This window comes from Uloborus diversus, chromosome 2 (genome assembly GCF_026930045.1).
Source record: "Uloborus diversus isolate 005 chromosome 2, Udiv.v.3.1, whole genome shotgun sequence".
In the NCBI taxonomy this organism is placed as follows: domain Eukaryota; kingdom Metazoa; phylum Arthropoda; class Arachnida; order Araneae; family Uloboridae; genus Uloborus; species Uloborus diversus.
The window spans coordinates 193,230,422-193,243,633 of record NC_072732.1 but is presented as its reverse complement, the minus strand read 5'-3'; the positions used below and the strand labels follow the sequence as shown (position 1 = coordinate 193,243,633).

At 31.8% G+C, this 13,212-nt stretch overlaps 1 protein-coding gene across 1 annotated transcript; it reads left to right on the top strand.

Moving 5' to 3' along the window:
* Nucleotides 1-385: 385 nt before the first annotated feature.
* Nucleotides 386-1,288, top strand: LOC129216741 (uncharacterized). The gene has a single exon (XM_054850957.1). It carries the CDS (start codon nucleotides 386-388, stop codon nucleotides 1,286-1,288), a length of 903 nt encoding a protein of 300 aa, XP_054706932.1.
* The last annotated feature ends 11,924 nt before the right edge of the window (nucleotides 1,289-13,212 follow it).

The following is a 13,212-nucleotide window of genomic DNA, read 5'->3' as shown; positions in this document are numbered from 1 at the left end:
AACAAATAGCTTGTGGATTTTTTTTTTTTTTTTTTTTTTTTTCAAATTAGTTTCCCAAACTTTTTTAAGTTAATAGATTAACTTAATTACATGCCTGTAATGATTTTTGATGGTTTAAAAATTTTAATCATTTGCTATTTAGAAAAAACTGCAAAAGAGTTTCCAAGTTTTACGCTGGAAAACATTCACTGCAAACCGTACGTTGTCATGTTTACACTTGTTTCTCTGTTTTTCTTGTCATCTGTTTCTTGTCGTGCCGATGTACTCTCTCCGTTTGAAAAGATTAATATGTCAAGTTTTCTTAGTTTGAGTTATTTACATTTCTAAATCCTAAATTTTCATCGGTAAGCATCTTTGTTTTCACACTTCTGAAACTAATAATATTATGAAGTCCATTCTTAAAATATCTCTTCAAAATGAACAAGAAGTGTTTCTGCTTTCTGAATATGTGCCTGAAAACAAATTATCGGTGAAAATTTTAAGCGTAGGACAAAACGAAGCTTGGCACGGGGAGATTAGTGATCTGGATTTAAGGTCCCAAGCGGCGCATATTCGTCTTACTTTCAGTAAATTCCTCACGAAAGCAAAAAACGCCTTCTTTTATTCAAACCAAAGCGATGTGAAATACATCTATAATCTAGAAAAACGAAATTCTAAGCATGCTTTTGAGTGGAAAAGTATTGATTGTGAGGAAACTATCATCAAATTAGGTTATGTGCTTGTAGAGAAAACCGATTTCAAGACTATATGTTCCGAGGTTTTAACTTGCGTCTCTCAAGAATTACTAACAGCAAATAATATTCATAACGAACTTAAAGCTACGTTAGAAAAGAGTGAAAGCAAGCGATCAGAACTAGTGGAACTGCTTTCTAATGCTACAGAGGCCAAGTCAAGTGTTGAAAAAGAATTATATTCTAAATTTGTTGTTTTACTCAACGCCAAGAAGCGAAAAATTCGCGAGTTAACGTCTAATATCAGTGATGATTCCAATGATTCTGGGAAGCTACAAGTGAAAAAGAAAGCAAAAACTAATCAGTGTCCAATCATGTTTAGTGATTCTTCTAATGAGGCAGATAACGTGGATGATCCAATGCCCTCAAGTTCTAAGAGCTTCTTGTTTGATGACAATTCACCAACTCTTATAATAACTCCTAGTAAAATGCGTGATCGAAAAACTGTTGTATCAGAAAAAGCAACTAAAAGAATTGAATTCAAGGCTGCAACTACTAACCACGTGCCGCAGACTACTGAATACGAAAGCGATGATGATCTCTTCGAACATTTTTAAATTAAATATAAATTAATAATAATTCAGTTTTATACTTTATTTCACTAATTAATGGTTTTACCCAAATTTGACATTTTCAATGAGTTTTATGTATTTATATGCAGTGCATTAAAATTTTTAAGAATTTATCTTTATTAATGATTTTAATTAGTTTTCAATGTTTTTAAAGAAACTCTTTTAATGATGCTTTAAGAAACAATGTATTTTGGAATTATGTATTATCAATATGACTTTTTAAATAATATATTTTTGTATTAAAAATCAAATCCTTGTTGTCCATTTGCTAATAAAATTCCATTTGTTCCTTGCTGTAATTGAATCTTTTGTGTTAACACTACAATGCAAATCATATTACAATTTTAGTTTTATTGAATATGTTGTGTTACTGCTTTATATATATATATATATATATATATATATATATATATATATATATATATATATAGACTGTAATATAAATTAACATTGTTTCCTGGCTAGAAATAAAAGAATATAAAAGTTAGGTAGGAGTGAAACTTTTTGTAGGCAATATTCAAATTCTGGCCTCCAATTAAAAAATTAATGTAAAAAAAAAGTAATAATAATGCAATAATTTCCCAAAACTTGTTAACAGGTCATGATTGAAGATGTTATGTATTATATTTATTCCCCTTCCTCCTCAGCTGCTATCCCATGAATCCTTAAAAATGCGTTAAGTGCCTTATTTCACTGACCTGTTACAAAGAGCCCTTCAAAGTGCTTAATTTTTAACAATTTTTTTTATCTATATATATATTTTTTGACAAGGTGCTTTATTTTTGAAGCAAGTCCTTAAAAATTGAAAAATTGTTTTCTTTCCTTTTCTCTTTAATTTCAAAGCCCGTTGTTTAAATTTCTTTCACTGAAGTTAGAAATTTAAATGAAGTGCTTAGAAATACTGTCCGTTTTTGTTTACTTTTTTGTTGTTGTTTTTTTTTTTTTTTTTTTTTCAAAATCATATTTATTAAATATTTTTAAAAAGCTTTTCCAACTCCCATTTTCCCAGTTTTCTTTTTAACTCTGATCATGTATTTTTTCTTGCTCAAGATAACTGCCTGTTTTTGGTCTTGTTTTAGTTTGAAGACGTATTTGATAATTACATACTTACTAGCTTTTATGCATTAGTGGGATTGCCAACTACTCAGACTTTTATAAAGTTTCACTGAAAAAACTGATGCGATGGTTCTGTCAGTATTTATGTTCTTCTTTTCTGGTTCCTTGTAATATTATGATTTTTGATAATTCAAACTTTTAAAACTTTAACTTCAAAGCTTTCAATATTACTCAGTCTTTTCTATTTTTATTATGTTTCGTAATTTTAACGTGATAAATAACGTATCGCTCACTCCTTTCAACAACATCCCAGGAAACGTGATTTTGCAAAAGAGCAATTTTAAAAATTAAGAGTAAGATGTGTTGTAGAACTACATTTCAAGTCACTGATTAAACCTTTCCTTATGCATAAAGCATAGGAAGGTCTTTTTCAAGAAAATTTGGTGTTTCTTCTCTGTTTCATGAAGAAGGAGAATAAAAAGTAAGTTTTAAAAAGTTGCATTTTATTTAGGACGTTTTTGCACTAAAAAGTAACCCCCCACCCAAGTGTAAATCTCTGCTTTGAATAAATTTTTGCACATCGATTGAACCAGAGTTTCTCTTATCGGCAACCGACACCTTTAACGTGGTGAAATTTATCCCGAAATAGGATTTTTTACCTTTTTTGGCGGGATACACTGACAAATAACCCTGCTTAAGTATCAATGCCAATCTGAATAAAACTTTGCACATCGATAGAACACTTAAAAATATTGTACTTTTTTTTTTCAGTAAACACTTTTAAAGTGGGTAAAATTTACCCCTAAATGTTGAATAATTAGGAATTAGAAAGCGCAATACATATTATTTATTTAAATCACAAAAATTCAAATAATGAGTGACAATTTGAAAAAACTAAAACTAAAATTGACATGTTCCAGGATTTTTCTGAAAATACTATTTATAAGGATAAAACGTCCCTCGCTAACTTACCCTGTCACGCAATTCCATGTCAGCAAAATCACCTTCTTGATCTCACCATTTCCGTTCTCAATAAAATTTGCCATTTAGGACACATATGACAAAATAAATGAACCTGCCACTTTTTAGATTTCTATTTTGAAAATTGTTCGAAATATAATCCAGTAAAAAAATTTAAAGTATACGAAAAAAATAATAAAAAGTACGTTCTTACAAATGACTAACTTCTCTCCTAATTATAGTAGAATATAAATTCAAGCAACATTGTAAAGCTAAAAAATAAAGCTCTCTATTGATGTTTAACATGACCTTATTAGGAAAGATTTTAGTTTTAGGGTCATTCACCGCAGTGCAGTAATATTGCAAATGATGGTTTACCCCATAAATAGTATTTTCAGAAAAATCCTGAAATGCATCAACTTTAGTTTAATTAGATTTTTCAATCATTATTTGAATTTTTGAATTAAAATTTAAAATAAAAGAATGTATTATACCCTTTATTTTCCAATCATCCAACATATAGGTGTAAGTTTCACCCTGTTAAAGGTGTCTGTCGCCAATAAGAGAAACACGGGTTCAATTTTCAGTAAGTTACCGCCCTATAGCCAGTGCTAAGGCAGAAATACATGAAATACACCGCCAGCTCAGTCGAATTCCAGCTGAGGACTGCAGTTTTGTGCTTATTAGCACTCATCAGCCCGGCTTATGAAGTGACTGAGCAGGATATGAAAAAACCTCTTAAGAAAGCCAAGAGTGCCAAACAAACTGGTAGCTGATATACGGTATATGATATACTGGTAGCTGATACACTTAAAAATATTGAACCCTGACAGGTTCAATATTTTTAAGTGCTCTATCGGTGTGCCAAGCAGTTTTATTCCAGTCGATGATTCACATTTGGGTAGGGTTACTTGTCAGTGTACTTTAATAACTTAATATTTACCGGTAAATTTCACCCCGTTAAAAGTGTTCACTGCCAATATAAAAAAAAAAAACACATGTTCAATATTTTTAAGTGTTCTATCGATGTGCAAAGTTTCATTCCGATCGGTATAATGATACTTGGGCAGGGTTATTTGTCAGTGTATCCAAAAAAAAGGGTAAAAAATCACATTTAGGGGTAAATTTCACCCCGTGGAAGGTGTTTTTTAAACATAGAAAAAAAAAGAGGTCCAATATTTTTAAGCGTTTTATCGATGAGCAAAGTTTTATTGAAATCGGAGATTCACACTTCGGTAGGTGGGTCAAATTCCCTCCCCCAACCCTTCTTCCTTGAAAAAATCATAACTTGGCGTTAGTGAACATCGACTGTATTGAAAACATTAATGTCGAAGCTAAATGTGAAGTAAAACATATATGGATAAAGTAATCCAATCACTGATGGATGGAATAGAGGAAAAGCCCGCCTTAAACTGAAAATAAATTAATGAAAAAAAAGCAGAATCGGATTTTAGGGGGGAGGGGACAGGCCCCTCCCAAAAAGATAAATTAAATTCCTTATTTCATTTACAATCTTTTTAATAGACTTCTGTGCATCATAACGAATTTTTTTCGTTTTTTAAAAGGAACGCAAAATACTGGTGTTAAAGGCCAGAGTGGCAGGAAACATTTAACTCGCTGGTTTGAAATTCAAGGGAACGTGATATCGTATTTCGTCCATGAAATCTTCTTTGATGAAATCAATAATTAACATCAAAAAAAAATCTGTAGACGTACCTAAAGAGTCATTTCGATCCAGTAAGTTATTTTTCGAAATAATATAGTTCTTTTGCAGCTTATAAAAAATGCAAAACGAAAGAAACCACAAGGTAGTTTCTTGGTAAAACCGTAATATTAATGAAAACGGAATGCACTATCAAATTTGAAATCTCAACTGTATCATGGCTTTAAGAACAAATGTACAACTGCTTTGAAATTTGCAAAGAAATAGTTTCTGAATCTTTATCTTTATTACTAATAATAAAGCTGAATGTCTCTCTGTCTGTCAGGATCTCAGTGACGCGCATAGCGCCTAGACCGTTCGGCCGATTTTCATGAAATTTGGCACAAAGTTAGTTTGTACAATGGGAGTGTGCACCTCGAAGCGATTTTTCGAAAATTCGATGTGGTTCTTTTTCCAATCCAATTTTAAAGACAAAAATATCATAAGATGACGAGTAAATTACGAAAATATCATAACGTGGAACGGTAACATGGGCACAAGCCAATTGGCGAGAAAATTCACCATACATTACTTGTAAATATACAGGCGAACCAAAAGACCTTTTAATTTTCTATTACGGGCAAAGCCGTGCGGGTACCACTAGTTCTTCAATAAAACTTGGATATTTTATTATATAGTTTCCCTTTAATTACAATACTCTCTTAGTTGCATACTGTTGTTTTCTAGTTAAAACATAAATTAATTTATAAAAACTCAAATGAGATATAGTTTTATTTAATAACCTTGCTCCCGTGTTATAATCATTATGACAGTGTTCCTAATTAAAACCGCTCATCAACCATCTCGGTGAAATTATATAGAGTTTAGTATTTAATTGGCTTGAAATGTTAAAGTTTTTCACGTCCACGTTCAAAGTATATTAGTGAAATATATGAGGTAGTGAAAAGCAAAAAAATGCAAGTGGACATTTTCAAGTTTTGAGTAAAATGCGTATAAAGATTACGTCTTAGGTAGGCTTTCATTGATTTTTTTTTCTAGATAATGCTATACAGCAGCAACTACCAGGGCTACTAGTACTATCTCTTGCTCCAAGACAGAGGATGGGTTCACCTACTATTTGTACTGGTTATCCCAAAGATTTTAATTTCGCCACTTGCATCCCTTTGCTTCTCACTATCTCATACGTACTTAAAAGTACGTATATTAATTGGCCTTAAGGGATCCTAACACAATATTTTAAAATTAAGTCATGAAAACTTTTTTATAAACTATTCTAGTGCGGGGGGGGGGATCTTTCAATTTTCGGGCCCCTTCAAAAAATTATTTCTATATCCGTCCCTTAAAAAAAGTATCTATTTCACATTTTTCTTTTCTTTCTTTTCCAAAAAGAACTGATAGGTGCTTGAAGGGGAAAACATCATATAGAATCGATGTAAGTACATTTTTAATAATTTGTTTTTCTGTTTTGAATTGCAATCTGGGGGAATTAAGAATTGCAAATATTGAAAATTTGAAATCCATAAACATGGTGATGAATGGTAAAACACTTAATTTAGGTTCAATCGAGGTGTGAGGAGGATGCTCCTGAACTTTAACTTATTTCTTTTTTGACAGGTAATACCTTGTCTGAACTCTTATAAATCGGTTTCGAGTAAGTTTTCAATTGCGATATTCATTTGTTTTCATTGTTCTTATTTGGTCTTTTAAGTATTCATTGCTCTTAAAGAATGTATCGCCGCCTTGAGAATTCAAATCGCCCCTTAAGGGGGAGATCGCCAAGTTGGAAACCGCTATGTTAACTCGTTTAGACACCAAGCGATGATGATCCATTAAAATGTTAAGTTACAGGTTACAGCATCATCAGCAAAACCGACAATAAGATTTTCGCATTTCTATCCTAAGTGACGTCACGTTTGCTATTTCATATACTATTCATATACTATTGTTGAATTCCAATAATTGTAAATACTGTTCGCATGTTCTCAATAAAACTACAACAATATAATTTTAAAGTAATCCATTGCAACAATGCTTCAATTCTTCAACAAAGAAAAAGTTTTAGCTTTTGTCACTTTTGAGTGGATGAGAATCTGAATAGGAGGAATTCCAACTCGAGCTATTTAAAAACCTAAAAATTGCGTAAAATTTTGCAAATACTTGTTAGTAAGTCAATTTTTAAATTCTCTATATAAAATGCATCATATTGCAGTAACAGATTTTTACATTTCTTTCGGTATTTCCTCAGTTAAGGATACAATTTTGGCTATCGTTCATATTGCCTCCATCTTTACTCTTAATGCTTTGATTTTAAATTCTAATTTTGGGCTTTTTAATGACCTGGTAATTTTTTTGGTGGACATATTTTCCGTTTTAATGGTGCTTTAATATTGTTTAAAGATTTATTATATCGTTTAATACGAGTTTAGGAAAAAAAAAGATCTTTGAGCGTCAATCTTCCCAAAATTCAATTTTAAGATCATTAATAAAGAATAAAATATTGCGGAACTGAATATCCTGATAAAATCGGTTGCCTAGACTTACTCAATATGGAGCTTTTTCAACATACGATTAAATGCGAATTGCTTCAAAAGATTTCGTAAAAAGGAGCTTAAAAAATGTGAACAAAGAGGGCCAACTTTCATCAAACGTCGTCTTCACGAGCTATTTTTAAATGTGATATTTGGTACAACTTCGTTGCAGTACCTTTAGGACATTTAATTGGTTCTATACAGAATTAAATCTAATTCAACGACTAATAATAGAGCTGTACACCAACCACATATGAGGCAAAAGGATGTAAATGCCAAAATTAAAAATTTGGGGATAATCAGTGCAAATGGTAAGAGAACTTCTCCTCTGTTTTAGGGAAATAGATGGTACAAGGAACTCTGGTGGATGTTGATACACATCCTGATTTAGAAAAAAAATTCAATGAAAACCTACCAAGGGTCTGAACTTTACTCGCTTTTTACTCGAAACTTTGAAAAGTTCACTCTTATCCCTTTGCTTCTCACTACCTCAGATAATAAACAAAATTTCTATACATTAATGAAGATGGGGAGGGGAGGGGGCGGATTTAAAAAATTTGTTCGATGTGTATAAATAAATGTTATGAAAGCTCTGCGTGTATGAGCCAAAGCTATACGAACAAAATTGTTATTTTTGAAAGAAATGTTTATATCTTCGTCGTGAATATCAGTAATAATTTCACGAAAATTTATAAAAAATATTGACATGGTAAGTAAATTAATTTCTGAAACTTACAGCTTATTCCATGATATTTACGAGGAAGGATGATCCAGAAGCTTTTGTTTTCTTCCGTTTGTTATTGGTTCCCTAAATGCACGAATGATATATTTTTTTTATTGGAAAATGATTGCTGGAGCATACAATTTATGTAACAAAAGTTACAAAAAAATTCGTTTTTTATATTTTTTTATATATATATTTCTACAGAAATTTGTAAAAATATAATTTTTTGCAAGTGTACTGAAACTTATGAGTGATAGCATATAAAGTTCTTAAAAGGCTCCTATTTTTTTCAAATACCTCTAAACCCTGTCTAAATCTATTCAAAAGTGGAAAGCTCTCTTTCTCGTCGAATGTAGTAGGGGAAGCTGCTGTACCCACGGATAAAACTTCTACTTTTCAATTTTTGCTGGTCTCTGTGAAGGGATAATCAATTGGTAAAATTTCCTGGCAGACACTACAACTTATCATCTAATTTGGCAATTTTTGTCAGGTGAAAGTTTCGAAGCTTTCAACAGCAAAATATTTTTCTTTAAAATCATCTTTTTTGTCCGTGGGTACAACACACCGTTCAACCCACGGACATGGCTCGGCTCTTTGTACCCATGGATATATAAAAAATAATGAATAAGTTTGAGGGAACTCAATTGTCCTCAATACATTTTCATAAGCCATTTTATACTGAAAACCTTCAAACATCAATTGAAAATAACATTAAACGAAAAATCCAACAGAAATCAAACTTTGAAAATTAACCGAATTTCAAGTTAATTAAAGGTTTTTTTTTTCTTTTTTAAATTATTCTTTTTTTTTTTTTGCATCAGTGAACTCTTCAAACAAAAATATTACTCTTAATAGAGTCGAATATGCTTTTAAGCAAAAAAAAAAAAAAGAAAGAAAGAAAGAAAGAAAAATTAGATACATGACTAGTATGGCTCTCTATGTACTTATATAATGACTTTAATTTATATGAAAATTGAAACCTTTAAAAAAACTAACCCATTACAAAAAAAACTCACTTTAGATTAACCCAACAAAAACCAAAAAAAGTCGAATTCGAATGAAAACAGCTGGGATTGATAGTCTTGTAGATCCTACAACAGCAGGTGGGGGTAACTTCCACAAAATATCTTCTAGCCTTAATTCAAATTTATCATTATTGTAGAAAGTAAATTTTGGGTGCTGATGACAAGGCACCATTTTGAGGTACTTCACATTGTAAGAAGACTCAGATGTGATCCAAGCACACTAAAAATTGCAGTCCGTGGGTACACATGGTTATGTGTCCTTGGGTAAAAAGGAACACCCTTTTGGTTTTGAAGGCCTGTCACATCGACAAGACCACAGTTTCATGATATTAAAAATCAGAAACAACACCTTGAAAACATAGGGCAACATATCTACAACGGTAAGGAATAATACAATACACAACGTACAAAAAAAAATACTTGTTTTTTTTTTTTTTTAATTTGATCCTACTAAAGCCGAAAAATTGTGATAGAATCATCTCAGGCGTTGAAACCTCCTGAGACACTGGAAAGGGTTGAGACACAAACGTTGAAACCAAGGGCGCCCATATAGGTGGGCAAGAGGGGTCTGCCCCCCCCCCCTTGGAAATTAGAACTTCCTTGCTTTTAATACTTTTTTCTGTGCAAAAATATAAAAATATTTCTTTTCCAGCCATTAATGAATATATAATTAAAAATGTCAAATTTTAAGGACTCTAATCTGTCTTGAAATATGCCTCCATGGGGAAAATATCCTGCTAAATCATGGTTAAAATTTCTGAGTCCCCCCTTACAATTTTGCAAATGGGCGCCCATGGTTGAAACGCCCATCCGATATCTCTCGACAATACTCGGCATTTCCCGACCAACGTCCGTAGGTACAACCGTCCGTGAGTCAGCAGCTTCCCATACTCCATGGTACTTAATGATCAAGTAATGAAAATTTAAAGAAATTGAAATTAGCCCTTTAAAAAAACGAAAATTTATTTTAAAATACCTTTTTCGAAACGGTGTTGCAAGACCAATGTTGTTAACCAATATTTCCACATCGTGCTTATTGTGTGTAAGAAAACTTGTTACCATCATAAATATAAAAAACTAGGGTAAAGTATCGTGCACCGTTCTACAGATAATGCAGTTCAAAATTTTTGTTGAACATCTCAAATGAGAAATTGCACTCAGGTTGCCATCTTTGGCAGGCTGTATCTCGGGTAGTATTTTTTTTTTCTTTTTTGTGAAAAACAAAAATACATCTGTAACTTAAGTTTTTCTGAATTGCAACACACGTGTGAAGTAACTTCTCTGCCGGGATTTATGTGACTAAACCAAAATAAATTAAATATAAAAGCATAATTGAAAATGACACTAAATATAAAAGAACGACGGAAATTTCTGCCATAGTTTTCGAGTATCAGAAATATCGATATTGAATAAGTAAATCAATTTGGACCATCCAAGAAATTGGTGTTGTGTGTGCGTGCTTTTTTTTAACTAAAACCACCGGGGTGCATGTAGAAACTTGAAATTAATCACAGCAATATGGGAATCATTAAGCAGATATAATTTAAATGTAAGCATTACACAAGTTGTTAAAAAATAAAATCTAGCAGTTTTACTCATACTTGCTCACTTTTCTTTTTAGATTTCATGGATTGCAGATTACTAAACTTATCCCAGGGTATGCTGCTGCAGACCAATTAAAAATCGGCGACGTCATCTCCCACGTCAACTACATCAAACTCTACCAACTCAGCATTGACTTCGCCCTCAAATCCTTTCTCCGGGAAGGTCAAAAGAAAATACTTATTTTAAAATCCTTGGACGAAACAAATCCTGCCAAATCCTCCAACAACCATCAACAAAACACTATGGAGGACATTAAAAACATTTTCCAAGAATTAATTTCTCCCACTTATTAAGCAGGATGAAGGAACTCACTACCGGATTAACAACAAACTATTCAACTAATAACACCTCCAATAACAATAAAAAAAACCATCAAATACAGAATCACAGCTGCTTACTACAGGTAAATTGGACTTCTTTATTAATCTAACAGGTGCATATATATTTTGAATAAGCAATAAACGAATTAGGAAATTTTATCCATATTTTGTTTTCGCTTAAAAAATAATTGATTTTACTACATATTACTGCTTTTCAATTATTTAAGTGAAACCAAAAATTTGAGATTAATGTTTTGATATAGATAACATTTTTCTCTCACGGTATTTCTTTCACCTTTTAAACTGCAGAATGTTTAAGTAACTCTAAAATAAACTTTTCACTTTTGACTTTATGCTGAATCATTGCACGAAATTTTCTAACAATAGTTTTGGAGATTCGAAAGGTTCCTCGCATTATTTATGCACCTATCACACAGATTATTCATGTTGAAGGATAATGTAACAAATTATAGGAAATGTTCTGTTTTTTAACATGATTGCGTCTTTTTTACGATAAATTTAATAAAAAAAACTGATACAGTTTCTTTTTTTTCTGCTCAAATTTTATAATTATCGAGATCATTATAAATGATTAAAATAGTTGACTAGCAATCTGCCATTATATAAAAAAATATAAACCAGTTGTACTTATCCAATTTAAATTCAGCACATTTGTTTATAAAACATAAAGAAATAAATGATTAAATTAATAGACTAATTAATTGACATCCTAAAAAATAACTTTGTAAAGTTATACTTGTCCTATTGAAATAGAAAATCTAAGTAAGCAAACGAGTAAAAAAATTATAAACAAAAATATGATTAAATCCTATACCCGCTTTGCCCAAAGGCACGTTTTTTATTTCAATAATTATAACCTTAAATTTAAAAGAGAAACAAACGAAATGACTATCGTAGTACATTTTGGATGGTGTCAGAATAACGTAATATTATTGACAATTAAAAAAAAGCTGGTCTTCGATTAATCACAAATTACAGAACGTCATTTTTTTTAGAAATGTATCATTCTTTTTTTTATGCCTGATTGCGCCATGCCGCTTCACTGCTGCTTCGCTGGGACTGATTAAAACACGGCATACGTATGCATCGCCGCTTACGCACCATTGGGGGGGGGGAAACAAAAGCCTACCCGCTTTGGGCGACCTACCCGCTTTAGGCCACCCTCCCCTATATACAGGGTGTTCCGTTTTAACATGCAAGACCTTTATTTTCGCAACCGTTTGTCCTAGGTGTATACTTCCAATTGCAAAAATGTTCTAAATCAGATGCAGAGTTAAGATATTAAAAGTTTAAAGCAAAAATAAAAATGAGTCAAAAAATACAAAATTTAACTTTCTATACTGGCCCAGGTCCCCTAACTTATATTTAGGAAAATAATCTCCATTGAAAGATATTACTAACACAAATAAATTGACACTTGTGCGACCAAAACTCAGGGAGATATTCTAGTTTACAGTTTTAAGGGACCATACAAAGGATGAGCTTGGAATTTACCGCCCTTTCAGAAGAATGACAGGTCGTCAAAGTAAGAAAAACAAAAGGTATTTATATTTTTCATTGCTATTCAAAAATAAATGCAAATGTTATGACATGATACGCAAAACCACAACGACAAAAGCACGAACAATTTAAAAAACCACACTCGATGCACAAGTCTAATTTCAAACACATGTCAACTGCTATACTTTCCCTCAAAAGGCGTTATTGACGGCGAGTGAAAAGTGGTGCAAGTCACAAAACGCAGCGTTTCATATCTCGGTGAATACTGGTCGCAATAATTTCCAACTTTTTGTGTTGAAATTGTTTTTCAGTGTAGATTATTTCCCAAAATATAAGTTAGGGGACATGGAGCCTGTATAAAAAGTTAAATTTTGTATTTATTGACTCATTTTTATTTTTGCTTCAAACTTTCAATATCTTAACTCTGCATATGATTTTGAACATTTTTGCAGTGGGAAGTATACATCTAGGACTAACAGTTGCGAAAATAAAGGTCTTGCAGGTTAA